The 20457-nt window shown below is 39.7% G+C and overlaps 1 protein-coding gene across 5 annotated transcripts in view; it reads right to left on the minus strand.

The window, feature by feature from the left end:
- Nucleotides 1-10130: 10130 nt before the first annotated feature.
- CHST8 (carbohydrate sulfotransferase 8) overlaps nucleotides 10131-20457 on the minus strand; it is a 186020-nt gene continuing 175693 nt past the window's right edge. For 4 of the 5 annotated variants that reach the window (XM_042027693.1, XM_042027695.1, XM_042027692.1 and 1 more), the window contains 2 exons: nucleotides 13937-13974; nucleotides 10131-11538 (listed from right to left, as the gene is read on the minus strand). In XM_042027693.1, coding sequence (XP_041883627.1) covers nucleotides 10387-11538; nucleotides 13937-13974 — 1190 coding nt within the window. In that variant the 3' untranslated portion in view covers nucleotides 10131-10386. The remainder of the gene's footprint in view (nucleotides 11539-13936; nucleotides 13975-20457) is intronic. The other variant, XM_042027696.1, reaches the window with a different exon arrangement.

Below are 20457 nucleotides of genomic sequence, written 5' to 3' on the forward strand. Positions count from 1 at the left end.
CCCTTTCCCCTTTCCCCTTTCCCCTTTCCCCTTTCCCCTTCCCCTTCTCCTTCTCCTCCCTTGGCTTCCTGCTTGGCAAAGGTTCTGTGTCCTCCCTGACTTTTACTGGACTGATTTTTGTGCCCTAATCCTGAGGGGCCACTGAATGAGGGAGGACATTTGTAGTGAGCTTTAGTGCACTTTGGCTGCCTGACATGAAATTGGCACCCATACAGGGTTGACTGCAGGGGAAGGTAGGCTAAAGTAACCCGTGTAGTGCTTTGTGAGGACATGTGATCTGGCTGAATCAGGGGAATGATGTAGAAAGTATTTTAAATGTCAATGAGGAGCAAAATTCTTTAGGCTTTTAATCTTAGTGAGTTTTCACTTGATTTAGTCAAACCCTTCCCAGATGCTAGTCACCAATGAGACTTTACTCTGGAAACTTGAAGACTTGAGGGTCTGTCTGATTCACAGGGGGGATCACTATCAGCCTAATGGGACCTTGGTTGAAACTTTAATTACAAGAAGACAGTAAAAAGCACTGTTTAAGAAAAAAAAAAATCCCCTTATCAACTTTTGTTGCTAGTCTAGTCAGGCTAAAAATTCTGCTTAATCTTAATGATTAGTAAGAGTTCTTCATTTCTGTTAAATAAATGACGAATTATTCGGAGGCAGTATATTAAAGGAGATTTAATCAAGATATCCAGAATATTGTGACATATTTAAATCCCATAGTATTAAAAAAAAACATTTTTGAGGGAGTAAAAATACTTTATATACAATTAGAGGCAGTATGATTAATAACCTTGGGCTCAGATTCAACTGCTTCCTTTGGGATTTGGGGTTTTTTCTATATCTCTGGAACCAAATATATGCCTTAATTACCAATCAGTCAATGAAGGCAGAACTGAAGTGTAGATGTATCTACTCAGATTTGTATTAGCATTTCTTCCACAGATTTGGATTAGTGAAGCTGAGTGTATCTGCAGGCTTTGATTGCTGTCAGGGAGAACATGAATCCACACTATGACTTAGGTTTTCGAAACTAGCAGACCCGTCAGTTTTGCATCATTCTACACTTATGCCACATGCTAAACCTGCAAAAGGTAGGTGTTAGTCCAAATGCAGGAGCATTTAAAAGTTCTGAGAAGATTCAGACCATTTAAAACCAGACAGTGTAGTTTCTCCCCAGCCCTATTTCTTTATGGATGTTTCAGGAGGAATAGGAGATTTTGATATGTGAGAAACAAACCCATTTTGTTTCAAACCATTCTGGTTGCAGATAATCTGCAAGGCTGCAACATAAAATCTGAATTGAAGGCAAGAAAAGAGGAGCCCGATACTTTAGAGGTTTGGACACTCACAGGTTGATAAAAAGTTAGTGAGTGGACAACGCTCCTTAAATAGCTGTGTCAGTACTTCCTTTTACTGCAGAAACAGGCAAGACAACACCTTCAAGTCCAGTTGGATTGGGAAGCTCAGGATTTTGGAAGGTGTTACCTCAGAGTACTTTGCTTGTCAGGTATAGCTGCAAGGAAACAGATTTTGGACATGAAGGTAGGGAGGGAAAATGTGTTTGAAACCAGTCTTTATTGTAATCCTGGGTATTACTTATTTCTCATAATTTAAAATGGTGAATAGTGGGGGAGAAGTAGCTCCTTGTGACAGGGGAGAAAAGGGATAAATGGGGTGTACCATCAACCCTTTTATCTTCTGATTTTTTCTAAAATTGATTTTACTTCTTCACATGTTCATTCTGGAGTGTTCATAAGCTGTATGTTTCAGTCAAGTATGGCAGGCCTAGCTTTTTATTCTGAACAGTCAATTCTGAAACTCACTATGAAAGAGCTCCAAGGTAAAATGTTTTTGATCATTACCAGCTGCTGTGTGCTTTGCAGACTGTAATATAAACCTGACATTCAATTTTGGTGGGACGATCTAATGAAGTTCTCAGATTTATTTTAGATAATAAAAATAACCCCCCTTTTTTCAAGGATAAACATGGATAAATTGTCAGATTCATAGCCCATCTCATATTATGTCTGCTGTGTTTTCCACAGTGCCTGAAATGGTCACTGTATGCCTGATTTATAAAGACAGTATCACCTTGATGAGTACACAGTGTGTCACTTGAGCAGGATTCATGTCTGTATGGATTTCAGTGGAGAAATATAATGTGAGACAATATAAATATTGCAGCCTCTTGCTCTATCACATTGTCTGTTTTATTGGTGGAGGGGTTTTCTGTTTGTTTGTTTGTTTGTTTTTTGTTTGTTTGTTTGTTGTTTGCTTTTCTGGTATCAATAAGAAAAAAATATTCTGGTAACATTGGTGGGGAAAACTCCTTTCCATTATATTTTGCAATAGGTGAATTAAATGAATTTGAGATCAATAAATAAAATGTAGTATAAACCACTAAATATTATACCATTCCTGGATTTTCCTCCTCATCAGAGATGGGGAAAGATAAGTGGAGCAATTCTAGATGAGACCCAAACCAGTCAGGTAACAGGCAAACCGTAGGCCAAAGCTCCCAGTTACCTGCCCTAAGCATTAGCATAGCTGGCTACTACTAGGTGTAGGATTATTGTTGTGAATGAACACTGTAGAAACAGGTCAGCTCTTTGGCCTTTTGCAGAACAGACAGCTAAAACTGTGCCCTGTGGACTTCAGTGGAGGGATCTGTATGTGGGCTGGCATCACCTTCACATGACTTGTCTGTGGGTCCATCATGGCACATAGGAAGGGTTATACTGACTGCATGCACACTTAAAACAAAGATAAAATAACTTTTTCTTGTGATCATAATGTACGTTAGTCTGTATCCATGAATTTGAAGGTGAACTGTAGCCTGAAGCTTTCCTTTCTTGGGAAAGAAGCCATCTCCACTAGTGTTTAATGGATTGGGACAAGACCTTAGTGCAGTTGCCTTAGGCCATTGCTTCCCGTGCTGCTGTTCTCTCTGCTTGAACATAGTCTTAACACCTTTTGCAGCTCATGACATGCTTATGTTTGGATATGCTGAAAGGAAATTTCCTATCTTAAGTGAAAATAAATCTGGACAGAATTCCCAGATTGGAGAATAACTGGAGATTGAGAAAGCCTCCTTCATTTTCCCTAACTTGACAGTGTAATTTTAAGTTCTATGAAAAAATGTTCTGATTTGGCCAAATTTAGAAATATATCCTCTGAGAGAAGGCACAACCAGCCCTCCCCCACCAGGTTTGGGGAAAAATAAATTTTCCTCAAAGGAAAGTGAAAGAGATAAAAACTATTTATTTAACAAACACACAGGAAAAGGATGTGTATTATTAATATCATATTAATAATGCTGAATAATAAAATCTCTCACTGTGGAGAAAAAACCTGGGAAAGTGTTAAAGTCCTCCCTTTGGTCTCCTTGGAGCTGGGGCTTGGCCCAGGGCCAGGCCCTCTGTGCTCAGTGGAAAGTCCTCCTGATGTGTTCTGATATTGTAGCAGTCCAGTGGAAAAGGGAGAAAATCTGAAATTCCAGGAAAGGAAAAAAAATTCAGCTCTCAGTCTCTCTCCGGAGAAAAAGAAGCTGAACCACTGGCCAAAAGCTGACTGGAAAGCAGCCAGCCGGGTGCCTCCTCCCTCCCCTGCCACAGCTGGGCAAAAGTTGCTATCTCTGTGTGACCTTGAACAAGCTGCAAACTGCTTTGAAAAAGTTTTGCTCAGGTTTTCCTTCCCCCTCTCAGGCTCAGTTTAGAGGCATAGAAAGGCACAAAGTTAATTTCTGGGCATAGGGCAGCGATATGGGATACACATCATAAAGTCACCCCAAGACAAAAAAAGAGGACACTATTGGAAAAGATCACCCGTAGAGATCCCATAAAGCTGAATGCGAAACACAGGGCCAGCACTGCTGTAATTGTTGAATTTAAACAGAAGAATTTGGGTCTCATGCAAAGTAGGTACATAATGGAAAACTTGACTTCTGCTGCAATTCTGATAACTGTGTCTTCAGTTAAAAAAAAAAAAAAGTTAGTGGCAAAAATGGCAACAGATGGCAGAATTTGAACAAGCTTATTTGTCTAACCCTGTAATAGTCATCATGTCACAAGCTGCCTGGAAAATGACTCTTAAAAGATTTATCCACATAGAAGGTGTTATTTACATATGCTCCTTACTAGGTGCAATTTAGTTGTGCACTGACGTGTGTGTATGCATAGGACTTCCCAACATGTCATTTTAAACTAAATATTTGGAGTTCTTCCTTAAACCAGACCAGAAAATAATTTTACAAGGTTGAATGTTTCTATTAGACTTGTGGTAAAGCAAACGTTCTTATTCTCTAGCATGAGTCACAACTAACTGTGTCAATTGCTTCATAATATATTATCCAAATAGTTTCATTGCAGTGAGCAAGGCTTAGTCATGTGTGTCTCCGTCTTCTCTGTCAGTTCTAGGCTGCCTTGCCCTTACTGCTCAAGTGATGCACTGTGTATAATGCTTTCACATATTCCAGGATTCAATTGAACTGTGTAATGGGCGAGTGCCTGCCATTCTTAAAACTTGAATCCATTGTGAATCTTTACTGCATGTTTAATTCTGGGCACCTCTATTGGAATGGATAGTTCTGAGAAATTTTGGCACAAGTGACTTACCACTGATAAATATCAGAGTAGCTAATGGAAAAAGGTGTCTTGTTCTTGACTCTGGTGCATTTTTTACAGCAGTGTCATGTTGGACGACATTAGAGATATTTGTTTACAGACTTGCTGTGAGGTTCCAGAGAGAGAAACCAAGGAAATTGCTGGTCCTTCTTAAGTAGCTGTTGTCTTTGGACAAAAATTAGTTACATGCATCTTGCCACATGAAGCTTGGGACACTTCCCAAGTCATTATTCAGGAGAGTGCAGGTGCATGCTGAGGCTTTGAAATCCCTGCACATAACAATGCCAACCTGACAATCATCCCTTGAAGCAGTATCAGCTCAAACAGGCTGTGCTCAGCCTTGTCTCTCATGTTGTGCTCTGAAAACGAACTGGTGCAGCATGCAGATGTGTTCCAATGTCACTGAAGTTAAAATTGTGAGGCTGGGATTTGTACAGTGTATTCCAAATATGCCCAGCTACCTCTGTGATTTCCTGTTGGGGGTAGGAAAAGAACAACCTTCATCTCAGTGTCAGCAACCTGTATCAAGAAAGCAACCATGGTTAAGAGAAACAACATCAGAAAAGAAAGTTCCCTTTTTTTCTGTTCATTCCTGGTAATGTGGTACCATTTGAGTTGGCCTGACAAATTAATTTGTACTGTTGTACAAAGAAACTAAGAACAACTATGTAAAAAAAAAAAAAGCATGTGTTTTATATACATTGAATTAATTTGCCAATTAATTCTTTTGGCATTATTGCTCCCTCCATGCATTTGTAAGTTTGTAGGTGCCTTAGTATATATAATGCTATTTGCATGGGGATTTTCCTATGGACTTTTTCTGGGTGTATATAAGCAGATAATTATACATGGATTTGTCATAGGTGTGCTCTTGCTGTCAGTGATGGTGTTGCTCAAATAGGAAAAGTAGTGCAAAGAAATGGGATTTAATTATTGTACAGTGTAGTACATGCAGTCCATGTATGTGCCTCTCCCTTACTCTGTGTATCCCTCTCTCTCAAAAAAGGTACTGTTTGATCATCCAAAGAGTGGATTATCTCAGTAAGTTGCTCAAATGAGGCAGGGGAGGAAGGGAATCACCAGAATTCAGTACCTACAGTTTAAAAACTTTTAAAACTCTTTACTTCGATCATTATATAAGATAAGCTGTAAACCAGTAAACCAAATTGCAGAATCAATTAAGTTGGAAAAGACCTCTGAAATCATTGAGTCCAAATTGTGGCCAAAAAAAGAGTGAACTCCTATCCTCAATTCATATTCTCTTTTGACATTGTGCAGTCTGATGTGCTCAAACTTTGGTGAATGTTATGGAAGAAAGCATTGGAACCCCATCATGGTAATTTTGAAAAGTTATGGACATAAGGAGTTAAGAAAACCCATTTTAATATCTTGATTCCTTTATTTTTGGAGGCATAAGCCCCCATAAACTTCTGGTTTAAACCCCCATAACTTCTGGTATAAGGTCAGCCATGGTAAGTAGATATTGTAGTAGAGGGACTTAAATGATAAAAATACCAGCAAATCACCATCACTCAATTTGTGCACATTGCAAGGATGACTTTTTTGGGTACACAAAGGTCTCAAGAACATGACTTTGCTTAGATCTTAAAGAATTTCACTTACAGAGCATCCCAATATGAAATTCTTAAATTATCCCTTAATTAAAGTATTACTGCTGTCTTCAGTTTCAGACTCTGCAAAAGGAGATAGCAGACTGCACACTTAATTTACACAATTTGTTTTTGTGTCTGTGTTAATCCCTTTTTCTGCTATAGGCTTTAGACCACTTTGAGGTGTATGGCGGGAGATTCTGTTCTGTTGTGTTTGTGTGCCTTCACACCTCACCTTCTGTGGTGTTTGTGTGCCTTCACACCTCACCTTCTGTGACTGCTTTAGCAGGGTCCTTACCTCTGAATTGACACTGTGAGCATTTTACTCCTAATATGCTGGCCATGAAATCCCAAGGTGGGAAATATGGAATTTAGGAATTGTCAATATACTGGAGAATAGTTGTCAATATAATGGAGAGCTGCCTCAAATAGAATCAAGTGAAGCGTCCCCAGTGCTGGAAGCAAGCTAAGCACAGATGAATGAGCCTGGAAAGCAGGTTTGTTTAACCTGTGTGGGGGGAAGGTGCTGTGCCAGTTGGACTGCTCTCAGTACCTGAGCTATTTCTAGTTACTAACTCAAGGGTGGGGAAAGTTCTAGGGCAGTAGGAGTGGTGAATAGAGGGGAAAGGCAGAAAAGGATCAGGAGTAAAAATATTGAAAATCTTTAAGTGAGAGATAGGAGTACATCTCAGTAATCAGTCCAGTAGTAACAAAATTTACCTCTTACCTAAGATACATCAAGAGGAATTAAAAATCCAACCGGATTGACAAAATTATTTTGTCTAATATTTACCTTGGCTGACCTCTCAGCTAGACTGTTTGAAAACAGAATTTTCTTGTGCAGACTTTAATTTCCACTTCCCATAAGAAATGAAATATTTGTCTGTGAAGAGGATAAAATATGGGAATGAATTCAGAATGAACACCTCTGAAAAAATTCAGTTGCATTGAAATGAAAATGACAAGATCTTATATGTGGGGGGGAAAAAGACAAGATCATCCAAAGGGAAATAAACAGTCTGAAATCTTACCACAATTTTGCCAAAATTATTGGTTTTTACTTAAAAATTTTGCTTGACATGAAAATATTAGTTTACTTGTCTGCTGCCGTGGATATTTTTTGTTCAAGGTATTGCATTTCTTCTGGCTATAAAACGCATTTTTACAAATATTCTTTTAAAACCACTTGTTACCTTGTTTCTACTACTCAGCAGGGAATAGGAGCTGAAAGTAACGAAGCCAAATTAATCCAACTGGCCAGTATTAAGTACCTGTGATTATTAGAAGGATGCTTCTTCCTTCCTTGAGAAACTGTAAAACAGATACTACTGTGCCATATACAGCTTGTTATAAACATGCAAATCGTTGATCAGTTTTTGTTTAAAAAATTCTTGTTATCCCAGACAAAATAAACCCTGTCAAAATCTTCACCTTCATTTGTGATTAAAAAATTAACTTACCTCTTGTTATTTTTCACTGTGAATTAATTAAAATAGATATGGAGGGGGTAGTGGTAGGTAAAGCACTGGTTTGATACAATCAGAAGTGCAATTTTGCACTGGTATTGCTGGTATTTTTTTCTACTCATACAGTGAGCACTTACTGATCTGGGAATGTACCAAGCCTTTCAGATGTAAATGTGACTGTGTGAATTTATGTGGATGTGTAGATTAAACTGAAAAGGAACTGGGAGGAGGAAGGAGGAGGAAGGAGAGTCAGGTCTTCAATGTGAATCCAGCTGAAGGATTAAGTCCCTCAGTCTTACCCTTAAAGCACTCTAAAACCAGCAGACATCTGAATACAGATGATGCTCAGTTTTATTCTGCTTGCCTCACAGAGCTGACCCATGTTCCCTTTGCTGCAATGGTGCTGCAATGAGTTGAGATTCTTCTCCTAGTGGAAGTTCACCTGCCAACTGGAATAAGCTGAGCACACTGAGCTCTGGTACACTGACCACCTCAGAGGATCAGACCCAGAAAAAAACCTAAGAGGGCTACAATATCCAGTGTATCCTCTCCTTGTGTTGGTGACTGATTTCTGTAGCTACAGACCATCATTTGCATCCATCAGAACACCACCACTTCTCAGAGCACTTAATATCATTATAGCTTAACTTAAATTCCTAGTGGTGGTCTTGGCTATGACTCCTCAGACCCCAATCCACCCCCTAAGAACTCCCACCACTATCAGGATCTGCTCCGTCTGCATTAGGAAGTGACTCCTGTGCCTTGTTTTCCCCTGGATGCTCCTGTCTGTGACCTGTTGAATGAGGCTCTTGGCCATGCCTGCCTGTTGGCAGGGCTGTCCAAGCTAATAGACCGCAGCTTGTTACTGCTGATCTGAGCTAGACTAGCAGAAACATTGCTTTGAATTAAAAAGCTGTTCAGCAGTCATGTGAGCAGATCAACAGGTCTTCGAGTGTGTGGAAAAGTGGGACGGATGGGGGGCTGCTGCAGCAGCAAGGCAGTGATGAGGAGCTTGGGCAGACAGAGAAGGGTAACTAGTTTCATGGATCAGTGTAAGTTACACATTACTTTTCTAATGCAACCAATTTGTCTCTGAACAAAAATAGAAAATGTGATGTCGGACTTGATATGTAAAGTATTTGCCATTGAAGGTTTCACTACAAGGTATTTTGAAACAATCTTTTCCCTATCAAATTTTTTAAAACCCAAAAAATATACTGGGTGTTTCTGGGGAAACTGTAATGCCAATGCTTGTGATGCATGAAGCTATCTGTATGAGGATCTGAACCTGGGAACAGATTGAAACAAGCGTTGTTTCTTAAGTGTTTACATTTGTACAGTGCCAGTTGTGGTGGAATTCTTGGTTGTGAAAAATAAATTGTAGAAGTTATTGGGGAGTCCAGGGGTGATGGAATCTGATCCTTGTTCCAGTATGGCCAGCTTAAATATCATCATGTCAAGTGGATAAATGACATATTAACAAGGGTTCTGTGTACAGAATTTGAGTGAAAATTTACAAAGCTGAGATTGGGTCAGTTGATCAGAGCATGGTGCTGATAATGCCATGGTTGGGGGTTCAATCCCTGTATGGGTCATTCACTTGAGAGTTGGGCTTAATAATTCTTGTGGGTCCCTTCCAAATCAGAATATTCTGTGACTAGAGACAGTTACTAATGGAATGTAAAGTATTTTATTCTCACAAGACACTCTGGTAGACATGAGAAAGTCCTCTCAAGCATAGGAATTGAACTAAAACACCTGGAATATTTTTTGCATGTTAAGTCAGATATAATTGTTACTAAAATAAACAAGTGCAAATTGTCTGCAGCAATGAAAGAACTACCCTGTTGGGCAGGAAGTGGCATTTATTCTTGCTTGTTATTATGATGGAAAGATTTGATATTCCTGGTGACTATGAAGATTAAACCAGAGATTTATGTTAATGCAAAGGATTAAAAGAATTTTAATAACACTTATAAAGATGCAAATGTTCGCCTGCATTTTATCTTTTTGCAGATGAACGTGCCATAAGGGAAATATTGAAGGGGGAGAACACATCCTCGCTCTGAATTGCAACATCTGGTTTAATACTGCTCTCACATGGTCATTAAGTATTAGCTGTTTTCACCAGTGTGTTTACGAACAGTCTAAGTATGATTAGACTTTTTCTCTCTAACTTATGAATATCAGGAAACAGCAGTCAACATCCACCTTCAAACACATAGGGCCTATTTAGTGTATGGATTCATGCCTTGCACATTTCAACAAACTGTAAATATTATTCAGTGTATTTTCTTTCTTGCTATTCCATTACTTTCAGACTTATTTTCTGAACAGTAAAGAGCTTGAAATACTGGCTGCACTTTAGAATTTCGAGCCATGCTTCCCTGGTTTCAGACTGTCCCCCAAGTGCAAACACAGGCCACACTAGCATGGAAAATTCTGTGCTTTATTTGGGGGCCCTGACATATTATACATATATGTACATACATTTCGTATGGAGAAATTATAGAAAAAAAAATCATTTGTAAAAGGAGGCAATTAAGGTGAAGGTGTAAACACCTGTTTATATTCTGTTTTGGGTTTTTCCCTGCTCTTAAACCAATTGTTTGCTAACAGGTAAGTGTATATAAACAGATGCCATCTGGATTTGTTACACAATTCAACTGTGGAAATATCCTGACTCTCAAATTAATATAAATCTTCAAAAGGTTTTGAGTAGTTGAACATCAAGTAATCCATATAGTAAAAGTCATAGCTTTGTTGTCGTTGAGAAGGAGAAAGCTGTGCAAAATACTGTTGTGTAATTTTAGTGGTAGTTCTTTCTTCATTGGAGTGGCGATCTTTAAACTTGGGGAAAGTTAAATTTTGTGGAGCACCAATTAAATGCAAGAAAAAGTTTGCATCTTCTTCCATACTTTCAAATTTCCCAACAAAGTCGTAGTCTATCAAACATGGGCTGCAAAGCCTATTGACATGATCCCAGTGTATATCCATACCCACTGGCCTATGTACATCCAGGAGATATTGAATGAACTCTTTAAACTTGACTCCAGAGCCTGTCCTTAATGCTTCTTTGGTGGCATTGACACGGTATCTGGAAATGATGGCTTTTCCAAAAACCGGGTGGTAGTAGTTGTTCGGATGTTCAAACTTGTCCCGAAATGCAGATACCAGCTTTTCAAAAGGCTCACGAATAAATAGCATCTTTGTGTAAGTGTTGAGCCTGTGATAAATTCCATTGTGATCAAAGCCATCCAGCCGTTTCAAGTAGTTTCCGTAGTGCACTGTGTTGTGCTGGATATCTTTTGTGGAGGAGGCCAGCCCATTTAGCACCATGAGCACCCGTTTCCAGTTAGAGCAGCCGGCTTTTGGTACTTCACAGTATAAAACTCTGTATTTATCTTCTACAAATATTCTAGACACATGATAAGGAGTGATTATCCTTCTGTTATTACTTTTGTATTTTGAACATGTTTCCCTCATAATCCGTTTCCTTTCTCCTTGGATCTGATAGAGACTTTTCCACTTGCTGTTGTTTCTATCCTCATATTTAAGTGTGGGCAGGTTGAGAATGGAGCTGTTCATGGAAATCAGAATTGGGCTCTTTTTAATTATAAACCTCCTCCTGCGTTTATGGAGCTTGATGGAATTAATTTCTTCACCTTTCTGTTGATCTTTCATAGAAAACATGATGCTGCTTTGCCTTCTGTCGGTGCTTTGAAGCTTGGTGGGCACACTTTCAGATGGCTCTAATGAATCGCTCTGCTTAACTGTTGCTACTCTGTCTGCAGTATTTTTTCTTAATCTTCTATCCTGGTTATTGCTGGAAACACAGTCCTGCTGAGGAAAAATAGATTAAAGATCTATCAGAGATTGTCACTACTTACAACTTGCACCACTTCATGTGGATCTTTCATAACTTTTAGAAATGTACAACAAAAAGCATTGCCACAAGCCCTCAGCACTGCACTGTGGTACAGGCTCTTCTCTTGTCACTTTGTTCTGTGCTCATGTGAAACTCAAAGGCTGAGATGAACCTGAACTAAATTTCCAGTAAATTCCAGTTCCTATTTGTGTTTAACTGCATTACTGTATTTTAGGTGATGTACCCAGACTTTGACAGACACTTTTGTCTTAGATATGTTGTTGAAATTTCTGCAAAAAGGTATCTGAGTATTTTGAGGACTTGCTTAATTATTCCAGACTGCCCCTGTTGTCACACAAATGGCAGGGTTTGTTTGTTTGGGTTGTGCATTTCCCACCACCACCCCCATGTTGGTAATTTATCTTTGCAGTGAAGACACTTTGGCACAGAGTGAAGCCCGACAGGGAAGGGAGGGGGGTTTGTAGAGTTTGTAAGGTGGAGTGAGATGTAAATGTGGGCAGAGGGAAGCAGGAAGGATGTCAGTGAAAACACGGAGGTTTGTCACACAAAAAGTGGGTTTGGTGAGAGCAGCATGAAGGCGACCCCAGAGGGAGGCTTGAGAGAGCTGAGCCTGGGAGCAGAGCAACTGAGACTGGATGAGAAGCAGTAAGAGGTGGGAATGAAGCTGTGGCTGGGATTAGATCAGTGAAAACTGAGTAAGTAAAGCAGTTCTATGGGTAAGGGTTTCTGGGACTTGCTCTTTTTCATTGGGGGATCCCTCTGTTAATACTTCTTGCATACAGCCCAGTATGCCAGCAGTACTAACAGAGAAATGCCCCAATGAAAAAGAGCAAGTGTGCTCCATTACTTCTTGCTTTTCAAAGTAGCCGAATTAAATCCTGTCTATGCCTCTAAGATTAAAATTAGGTTCTGGTCCCTGTTAAACTATGTGTCATTCCATTTTGAGGTCACCTGGATCCGAGTGTCATATGAACCACCAAGAGTATTTCAACAGAGGAGCATATGTAGTTGCAGAATGTTTACTGCTGACCCAAAATACTTAGTGGTTATTTAGAGGGTTTATAAATTTAAATTTTTTTTTTTGATTTTCAGTGTTTCCCCAATAGTATTTAAAACTGGCTTAAAAATAAGATACTGTGTGAATTTTAAGGTGTACAGTTGGGGATTAGAAGGATCATGCTCTTTAAGGGTGGCAGATTAAATCTTAATCAATTTTACAAGCTTTGTTGTCTAAAAAAAGCAATGCAATAGGTAACAAATTTGTTCTGTCATGGAGGTTATATCTTGTCACATTCTTGTTTAAGGGTCAGAGAATAAAAAAGTCTCAGAAAAGAGATTCATAATTAATAGCAAAAAACATTGGTGACAAAAGAAAAAAAAATCAAATTGTATTTTGTAGGTGACTTGCTTAAATTGATAATTATTGTACAAAACTTGAACACAACAGATCAGTATTAAACAGAAGTTTTAGGACACTTACAGAATTCAGGTTTCTCATATTGGATGCTCTGGTAGTGAAGGTGGTATGTGGTGTGCAGACTGGGAAACCAACTGATAATTTGTTATGAAAAACACTATTTAGTTGTCGGGAGTGACTGTTATACTCTATTCTCATCTTCAGAGGTTGTTTCTGTAGTGTGCCTTTGTAAATACCAGATGTATTTCTAAATATTACCCTTTACAAGACTGGCTGTAGCTCAATCCTATTTACTCATGACACAGCTGATATTTAAAGGTTATCAAATTCAGGCTTCCCAGAATTCTGGACCTTTAATGATGCTGATGATGACCCTGGAGTTTTTGGGAAAATTGAATGTCTCCTGTCAGTGCAACCCTTGATGCAGAAGGTCAGACTGGAACTGCAGAGGAGCTGTCAATCCCATCTCCCTGATGTGAGCAGGTGATGGCATCTGGGAACAGCCGGCAGCTGCCCGGTTGTTCCTGCGCACAGTTCGCTCTTCTCCTTTAAATGTGGGCTGGAGGCAGCCCCGCGCAGCCGGACAGCCACTAGATGGAGGAATTTCATTAGAATTTTTCTTTAGCCTGTTTTAAAGTACCTCTCAAGACATTCATTTGATCAGTGTGATTTCATACAGAATATTAATATATGCGAAGTTTACAGTATCTTTTAGCAATATTCAGTCTAGGAAAAAACTCATAAAACTAAAGTTGCATAGCTTATCAAATTTCTATTTTAAAAGGAAAATTTGCATTTTCATGGCTAAGCCTTTGATACATCTTTCCTTTTCAGTGCTTCATCTCTGGTGTAGTGGCCTTATCTGAGGCATCTCTATCTGTGCTCCATACTCAGAATATGGGTAAAATTTTCTTTATGTACTTCTGAAAACTTACTTTTTTTGGTTGCTGAAATCCCGTGTTATATTTTATCCCTAAACAAAGAAAGAAAGTAAAGTAATTATTTAGAAATAAAAAACATAAGCTTCTCTTCTTCTGGACGGACAGAGCAAGTGTTGTTAATGCAATGACAAATAGACCAATGTTGAATCATACTTATTGTATATTTCATAGTAACAATACTCCTCAAAAGGCCTCTTTATATATAGATGTCATAAAAATTGTGAAATGGAGTGAAAGACTGTGACTTTCACCCTTTTACAGATGAGAAAACTGAGACGAACAAAAGTGAAACGAAAGTGATTGCTTAACCTCAGTTAAAAGGCCAGTAGCAGAGCAAGAATCAGCTGAAGGTTCTGATTCCAGGTTAGAGATCTAAAAAAACCAACTGTTTTTTGTGCATTTATCAAAAGCTATATGGTTTCTATCCTGCAACTTTGGATAGTACAGTACTTAATCATAATAAGAGCTTGCATGGAGTACCCTCCTTTGCTGTAAAGGCAACACACAGTGGAGTCATGCGTAATTGAGGTAATATTTGCACACTTTTGGAGAGGCAAACAATAGAGAATCATATTTTCTCTAATCTTCTGACTTCTACAGTGATATTTACCTGAAAACAGAATAATAAAGATGTGAAAATCCTAGATGGCAGCTTTAGCAGATGTGTACGGTCTCTTTCATCTCCGTAACCTTTGTTAGGTATAACTTAATAATACAGGAATGGATAATGGAAACGCTACTGAATTATGACATTTGTTTGGGGCTTTTCAACTGATAGAACTGTTGTCATCACTGTCAATGCTGCTTGAAGACTTCAGTTTAGTAAGTCTGCATGATGAATCCGCAGCCTTTTGGACAAAGACAATTGCAGCTACAGGTCTTGCACAGCATTACGTGAAAGCTCAGTCCCATCAGGTTGATTTTAATAGTACCAGGAAAGCTCTCAGAAAAACCTTGCATGGTAGTTCACATTGTGACTTACTGCAGTTAAAGTAGCAAGTCCAACTTAGATGATCGGTCATGCTTTATTTTTGAAATCAGACCTACAAACTGGTATTTGTAGTAGAGTCTAATTAAAATTGCTCTGGTTATTTCTATGCTCCAAGAGCTCCTCTAACAGTGTTCATGATGATTTTGGCTTATGTTTGACCTTTAACTCCACTTCTGCAATTTTTTAGCAATGAACATTGTTGTGTGGGATATTGTGTGGGATATTGTGATTCTGTGCTTACAAAGTAAAGGGCTAATTATTTTTACTTCTTCAGAAATAACTTCTAGACACCTTACACAAGGAGTCTTAAGCCTTCTCCTAGCTGCTTCTCAAAAATGTTTAGCTGCAAATTAAAGTCAGAAGGTATCTACTAAAGAGAAATAGAGCATGTCTGTAGTATTCCTGTGTAGGTTCTGGAGAATTGAGCCTGATTCTTTTGCACCAGGCTTTAGGAGATGCTCCTGAGCTGTTGTCCAGTTCCTGATGTGATCAGTTAAAGAACCACATTTATTCTACTGTTGTGTAATAAGTTACAGAGCAAGGCAGGGCAGGAACCTGCTGTCCAAAAACCCCAGCAAAACCTGAGCACCAGCACTTTGAAAGAACTGATACTAAAGCATGGGCAATCTGTTTATATCATGAAAATGTATTTTTCACTAGATGTAACTGCTTCTTTTTTGCTAACCCTAAGGGCCTAATTTTAAGCTATTTGAGCTACTTGGCCTTTGCTCTAAGGCATCATTAATACAGCTACTTGGAGTAGTTGCTTAACTCATAAGATGAGGAAGATGTGTTCCCTTTCCAAAACTATTTTGAGCTTTTTATGGTTGAAAACTTAAATACGTGAGGAAAGACTTTTGGTCACTTATCAAAACACTGGGAAAGTACTTTGGATGGAATCAGTTACAAATATTGGAGTATTTGTTGTGTCCAAATTATAATGTACTGTAGGGTTAGTTTTCTTCAGTTGTGGTCATTTGTTCTGACTTAAAGCAAGCTCTGGTACCTTGTAGCAAACCCACACACTTTGTGTAATTACCTGTTAAATTTGGTGTCACGACTAATAATTATTAAAAAAAGCCCCACTAAAGTGAAAAGAGCAGGTCTGAGACCTAACTATTTTGTGGTTAATTATGATTAATTATGTTTTTGTAGTAGTGTTTCATGAAGATAACTTATTTGAGAGATTAATACTTTGTACGGATATGCTTTGCTTTAAAAAATGAAAAATAAATGCTAGGAGGAGATGAGTAACCATTTAAAAAGATGGTTATTCATTTACTGGCTTTAAGATGTAATCAGAACAATAATTCCTGCTTAACATAAATGTTTGGTGAAGCACTTGCCAATCTCTTTGATGTTTTCTGAAGTTGTGACATCTAAATTTGGCTTCTTTTAGCTTTCTCATGATACAGTCTGTCACTTCAGATTTAAATCTACATGATAAAAACCTCATAAGTGCAGTGAAGTCAGGGAAGTTATATTGCACAGATCTACTACACTAATCAAAATCTAAATTTATTGTTATGCTACATGTTTTTTACCAGGTCTTTGATGTTATTGCCAAAAAGGGTAATATTTTTGGCCATAAATAAACTACTGGTGTCTGGTACACACAGTTGAAGGCAGTAATCAATAACTCTTTGGTGCCAGACGTGATGATGACCAACATCTCACTGGTGCCCAAACACAGAAGGAGTAGCAGAGACAGAATCATTCTCTCAATTACAGATTGTTTATGTTGGTTTTCCTGGTGTTCTTTTCCACTTGTGTGACCATGGTTTTCCAGACCTGAGCCTGGCCTGTGTTTTATCCAGTCCTACCACACAGGGAAACCCACTGTGAGCTATTCTTTCTTCATTTTCTTTTCCAAATGCTACTAACAATACAATAAAATGGCCTTCATTTCCTTGTGTAATACTATATAGTTTGACCATTCCACCTTCTCCTCTGTCTCTGCTTCAAGACCTAATTTTGGTTTGCCTCTGGTGTTTTGCTCTGTTTTGAGACTCAACTACAGCTGAAGTATTTTTTAATAAAAATGATAACTTCAAGTCTGCGTCTGCAGGGCTTCTGTGCACAGAGTGCTCTTGTTTGCTTCATCCAAACAGATTTGTGAAATTTACTTTGGAAGGGCTGTTATGTCATTTCAGGAACATCTGTGTCAAGTGTCCTATCCACATACGCCCCAGTCTTAGATCTTTACTCAGAGACAACAATGTGTACTTAATTGCAGAATGATGAATAGAATAGTAGTCAGAATTCTGATAAGCATGAAAAAAACATTTAGCTGGAAGAAGATTTTCCCAAAAATACTGGTCAGAACATTAAGGTAATTTTTTCTATTTTTTACAAGAAGTTTAAACTTAGCTTGTACAGTGTAAAAGACCTGCCTGTATCTGATCCTAACTTACTCTGATGTCCAGTTGTTTGCATACTTGAATTAAATCACCCATTAAAGAAATTTAGTTAAAGATTGCTACCATTGTAAATTATTTGGTTTTACATCTATATAAAATCTAGATATAGTATATACATTTAGAATACTTTTGAAATATATTAACTTCTAAAATAAAAGCATTTTCTACAAAAATTGAGGCCTGATTAGTAGAACAGACTTTATATGTGTGTGTCTGTTTTAACTATGTGCTATAAATCCTTTTTCTAACATAAATTTACAGTTTATTTGATAGGAAAAATGCTGTCAAAAGTTCTATCTAAGCTACACACACAGTATCTCATTTTAATACATATGGAATTAATGAGGCCAAGTAAAGAAGGCCTAGTAAAGCAGTAGCACATCTTAAATTGTACATCAGGAAAGAAGCAAACCCGTACAGTGAATCTACATAATCTGATCCCTTTGAGTCCCCAGTGAAGCTGCAAGTGTGTGGTGTCATTTCCCACACACGGGCAAACTCTGACAGTGAATGCTTGTGTTAAATGATACACATCCAGCCCTTGCCAGACGGGTTTGATGGTTATTTCCTTTGCAATGGGGAAAGGTTGGAATACTTCTGTGGCTGTTTCCCAGTCTCCAAAGTAGGCCTTTGGAGCTCTAAGTAGTTAATCATGGCTCTTTGAGTAAAGAGCTGCCTTTCCCCCCCCTATTTTTTGGAAGACATAAGAAGTTTGCCGAGCTGCTGAGGGTTGGGTTTTTTTTAGTCTCTTCGAGCTTTCTTTCATGTGTGAGTTCCTCTGTAACTCAGGTAACACATTTGTCCTGAATTCTCAGCTTTCTCTTTAAATCCTACCATTGTCAAGCATACAATTTCTAATAGTTTAAATGCAGTCTATTTGAGGAATTTTGAACTCTGACTGATGGCTTATTCTTAAGCTGTTGTTGTGGTGAAGTAGAACACTTTCCAAAAAGATAGCCTCATTTCTCCCTCTCCTGTGCTAGTATTGTGCTAACACACCATTACTTCCCATTGCTCTTGTGCTTTCCAGTCCAAGTCAGCTTCAGAGATGCATCTAAGTGGAGATCCATCTTAGATGGATCTAAGTGAAACTGTGGGTGTCATTGCTAAACCAGGCAAATCTGGCTTCCTCCATCCCACAGGCAGCAGGCAATGCAGCCTTGCGCTGCTGCATTTGTGTCATGGGGTACTTAGGATGGTAGCAGCTTGTGTGCACTTCAGTTGATTAAAACACGATTACTCTGGCTTTTTGTAACTGAAATGACTTTCATCTTAATGAAGCAAGGGAGTCTCTGGACAGAAGTACTGTAGGCAAGGAAAGCAATGCAATTCTGAAGGGCATAGCCTGGAAATAATTAAAAACATTCAGTTCATCCATCAGTTTGAACAAGAAAAAATTACAAATTGGGGAACCAGAGTAGAGATCAGTACACACATTAAGTGACTTCTAATATATGCCTCCTGAGGACTTTCACACTGTCAAAGAAGTCGGTATTCCCAGTTGATCAGCACCAGTAGCTGATCCTGTGTGCTGGAACCAGCAAATCTGCACAGAGTTGTTCTGAAGCACAGTCCTGAGTCACAGCTGCTGCCATGGTGTCACTGCTTCCCTCCTGATCCCTCATTAACTCCCTTGTAGCCAAGGTGCTGTGTCCCTCTTGACAGCTTAACTTAGGCCACCCTTCAAACATGGCTGTCCTTGCCTTTTCCAGGAAGGGAATCTTGGAGTAAAAGATCAGCATGTGCGCTGTTTGTAAATATGGGTTCCACCTGAGGATAGTGTTTATGCCTACACAATGTTTCTCAGACAAAATATCCAGGTTATCTTCCTGCTGTTGTTTCCCCCCTGTCGTGGGGGGGAAACAAACTGGCCAAACACCAGGCACACACAAAATCTGCTCACTCATCCTCCCCTGACACAGCTGGGCAGAACAGAGGGGAAAAAAATGAATGAAGGGTTCATGAGGCTAGATAAGGACTGGGAGAAAACACTCCAAGGGCAAAACAGGCTCAACTTAGAGGTACAAAGTGAATTTTATTACTAACAGAGTCAGAGGAGGATAATGAGAAGTAAAATAAGTCCTTGAAACACCTTTTCTTCCCCCAACCCCTCCCTCCTTCCCACTGACAGCGCAGGGGGACAGGGCATGGGGGTTTGGTCAGTTCATCACCCGAGTTCTTGCACTGCTCAGGGAAAGGAATCCTTCCCCTGCTGCACCGTGGGGTCCCTCCCACGGGAGACAATTCTCCGTGAACTTCTTCATCATGGCAGACAGTCCTCCCAAAACTGTGGGTCACTCTTTCACGGGGTGCAGTCCTCCAAGGCCAGGCTGCTCCAGCTGGGAAGCAAGGAGCTTCTTCTCTCTCCACTGGGTCTCTCACTGGACCACAGCCTCCTCCAGGCATCCACTCACTCTGGCGTGGGCACCTCCCCCAGGGGCTGCGGGTGGATCTCTGCATCCCCCGTGGATCCCCAGGGGCCGCGGGTGGATCTCTGCATCCCCCGTGGATCCCCAGGAGCTGCGGGTGGATCTCTGCATCCCCCGTGGATCCCCAGGGGCTGTGGGTGGATCTCTGCATCCCCTGTGGATCCCCAGGGGCTGCTTCACCATGGTTATCACCACGGCCTGCAGAGGAATCTTGGCTCTGGGGCCTGGAGTACCGCCCTCCCCCTCCTTCTTCACTGACCTTGGTGTCTCCATGTTGTTTCCCTCACATGTTCTCACCTCCTCCTCTTCTCTAGCTGGAATTAATCATGCCCCTCTTTGTTCTGATTTTCTTCTGAAATCTGTTATCACAGAGGCATTACCAGCCTCTCTCAGTGGCCCAGCCTTGGCCAGTGCCATGTCCATCTTCAGAGCCATCGGGGATTGGCTCTGCTGGACAAGGTGGAAGCTTCCAGCAGTTTCTCCGAGAAGCCACCTCTGTGGCACCCCTGCTACCAAAAACCAGCCTGTGAAAAACTAACACACCCCCTCATAAATGCTTTGTACTTTCTGCTGATTTGGGCACAGCCTAGTTTTTGCTAGCAGGGGAGGGCCACAGAAGTGGCTTCTGTGAGAAACTGCTGGAAGCTTCTACTATGTCCAGGAGAACGAATCTCT

The sequence above is a fragment of the Corvus kubaryi genome, unplaced genomic scaffold (assembly GCF_017639235.1).
Source record: "Corvus kubaryi isolate FWS band 111438036 unplaced genomic scaffold, C.kubaryi_AGA036_p1.0 37300, whole genome shotgun sequence".
In the NCBI taxonomy this organism is placed as follows: domain Eukaryota; kingdom Metazoa; phylum Chordata; class Aves; order Passeriformes; family Corvidae; genus Corvus; species Corvus kubaryi.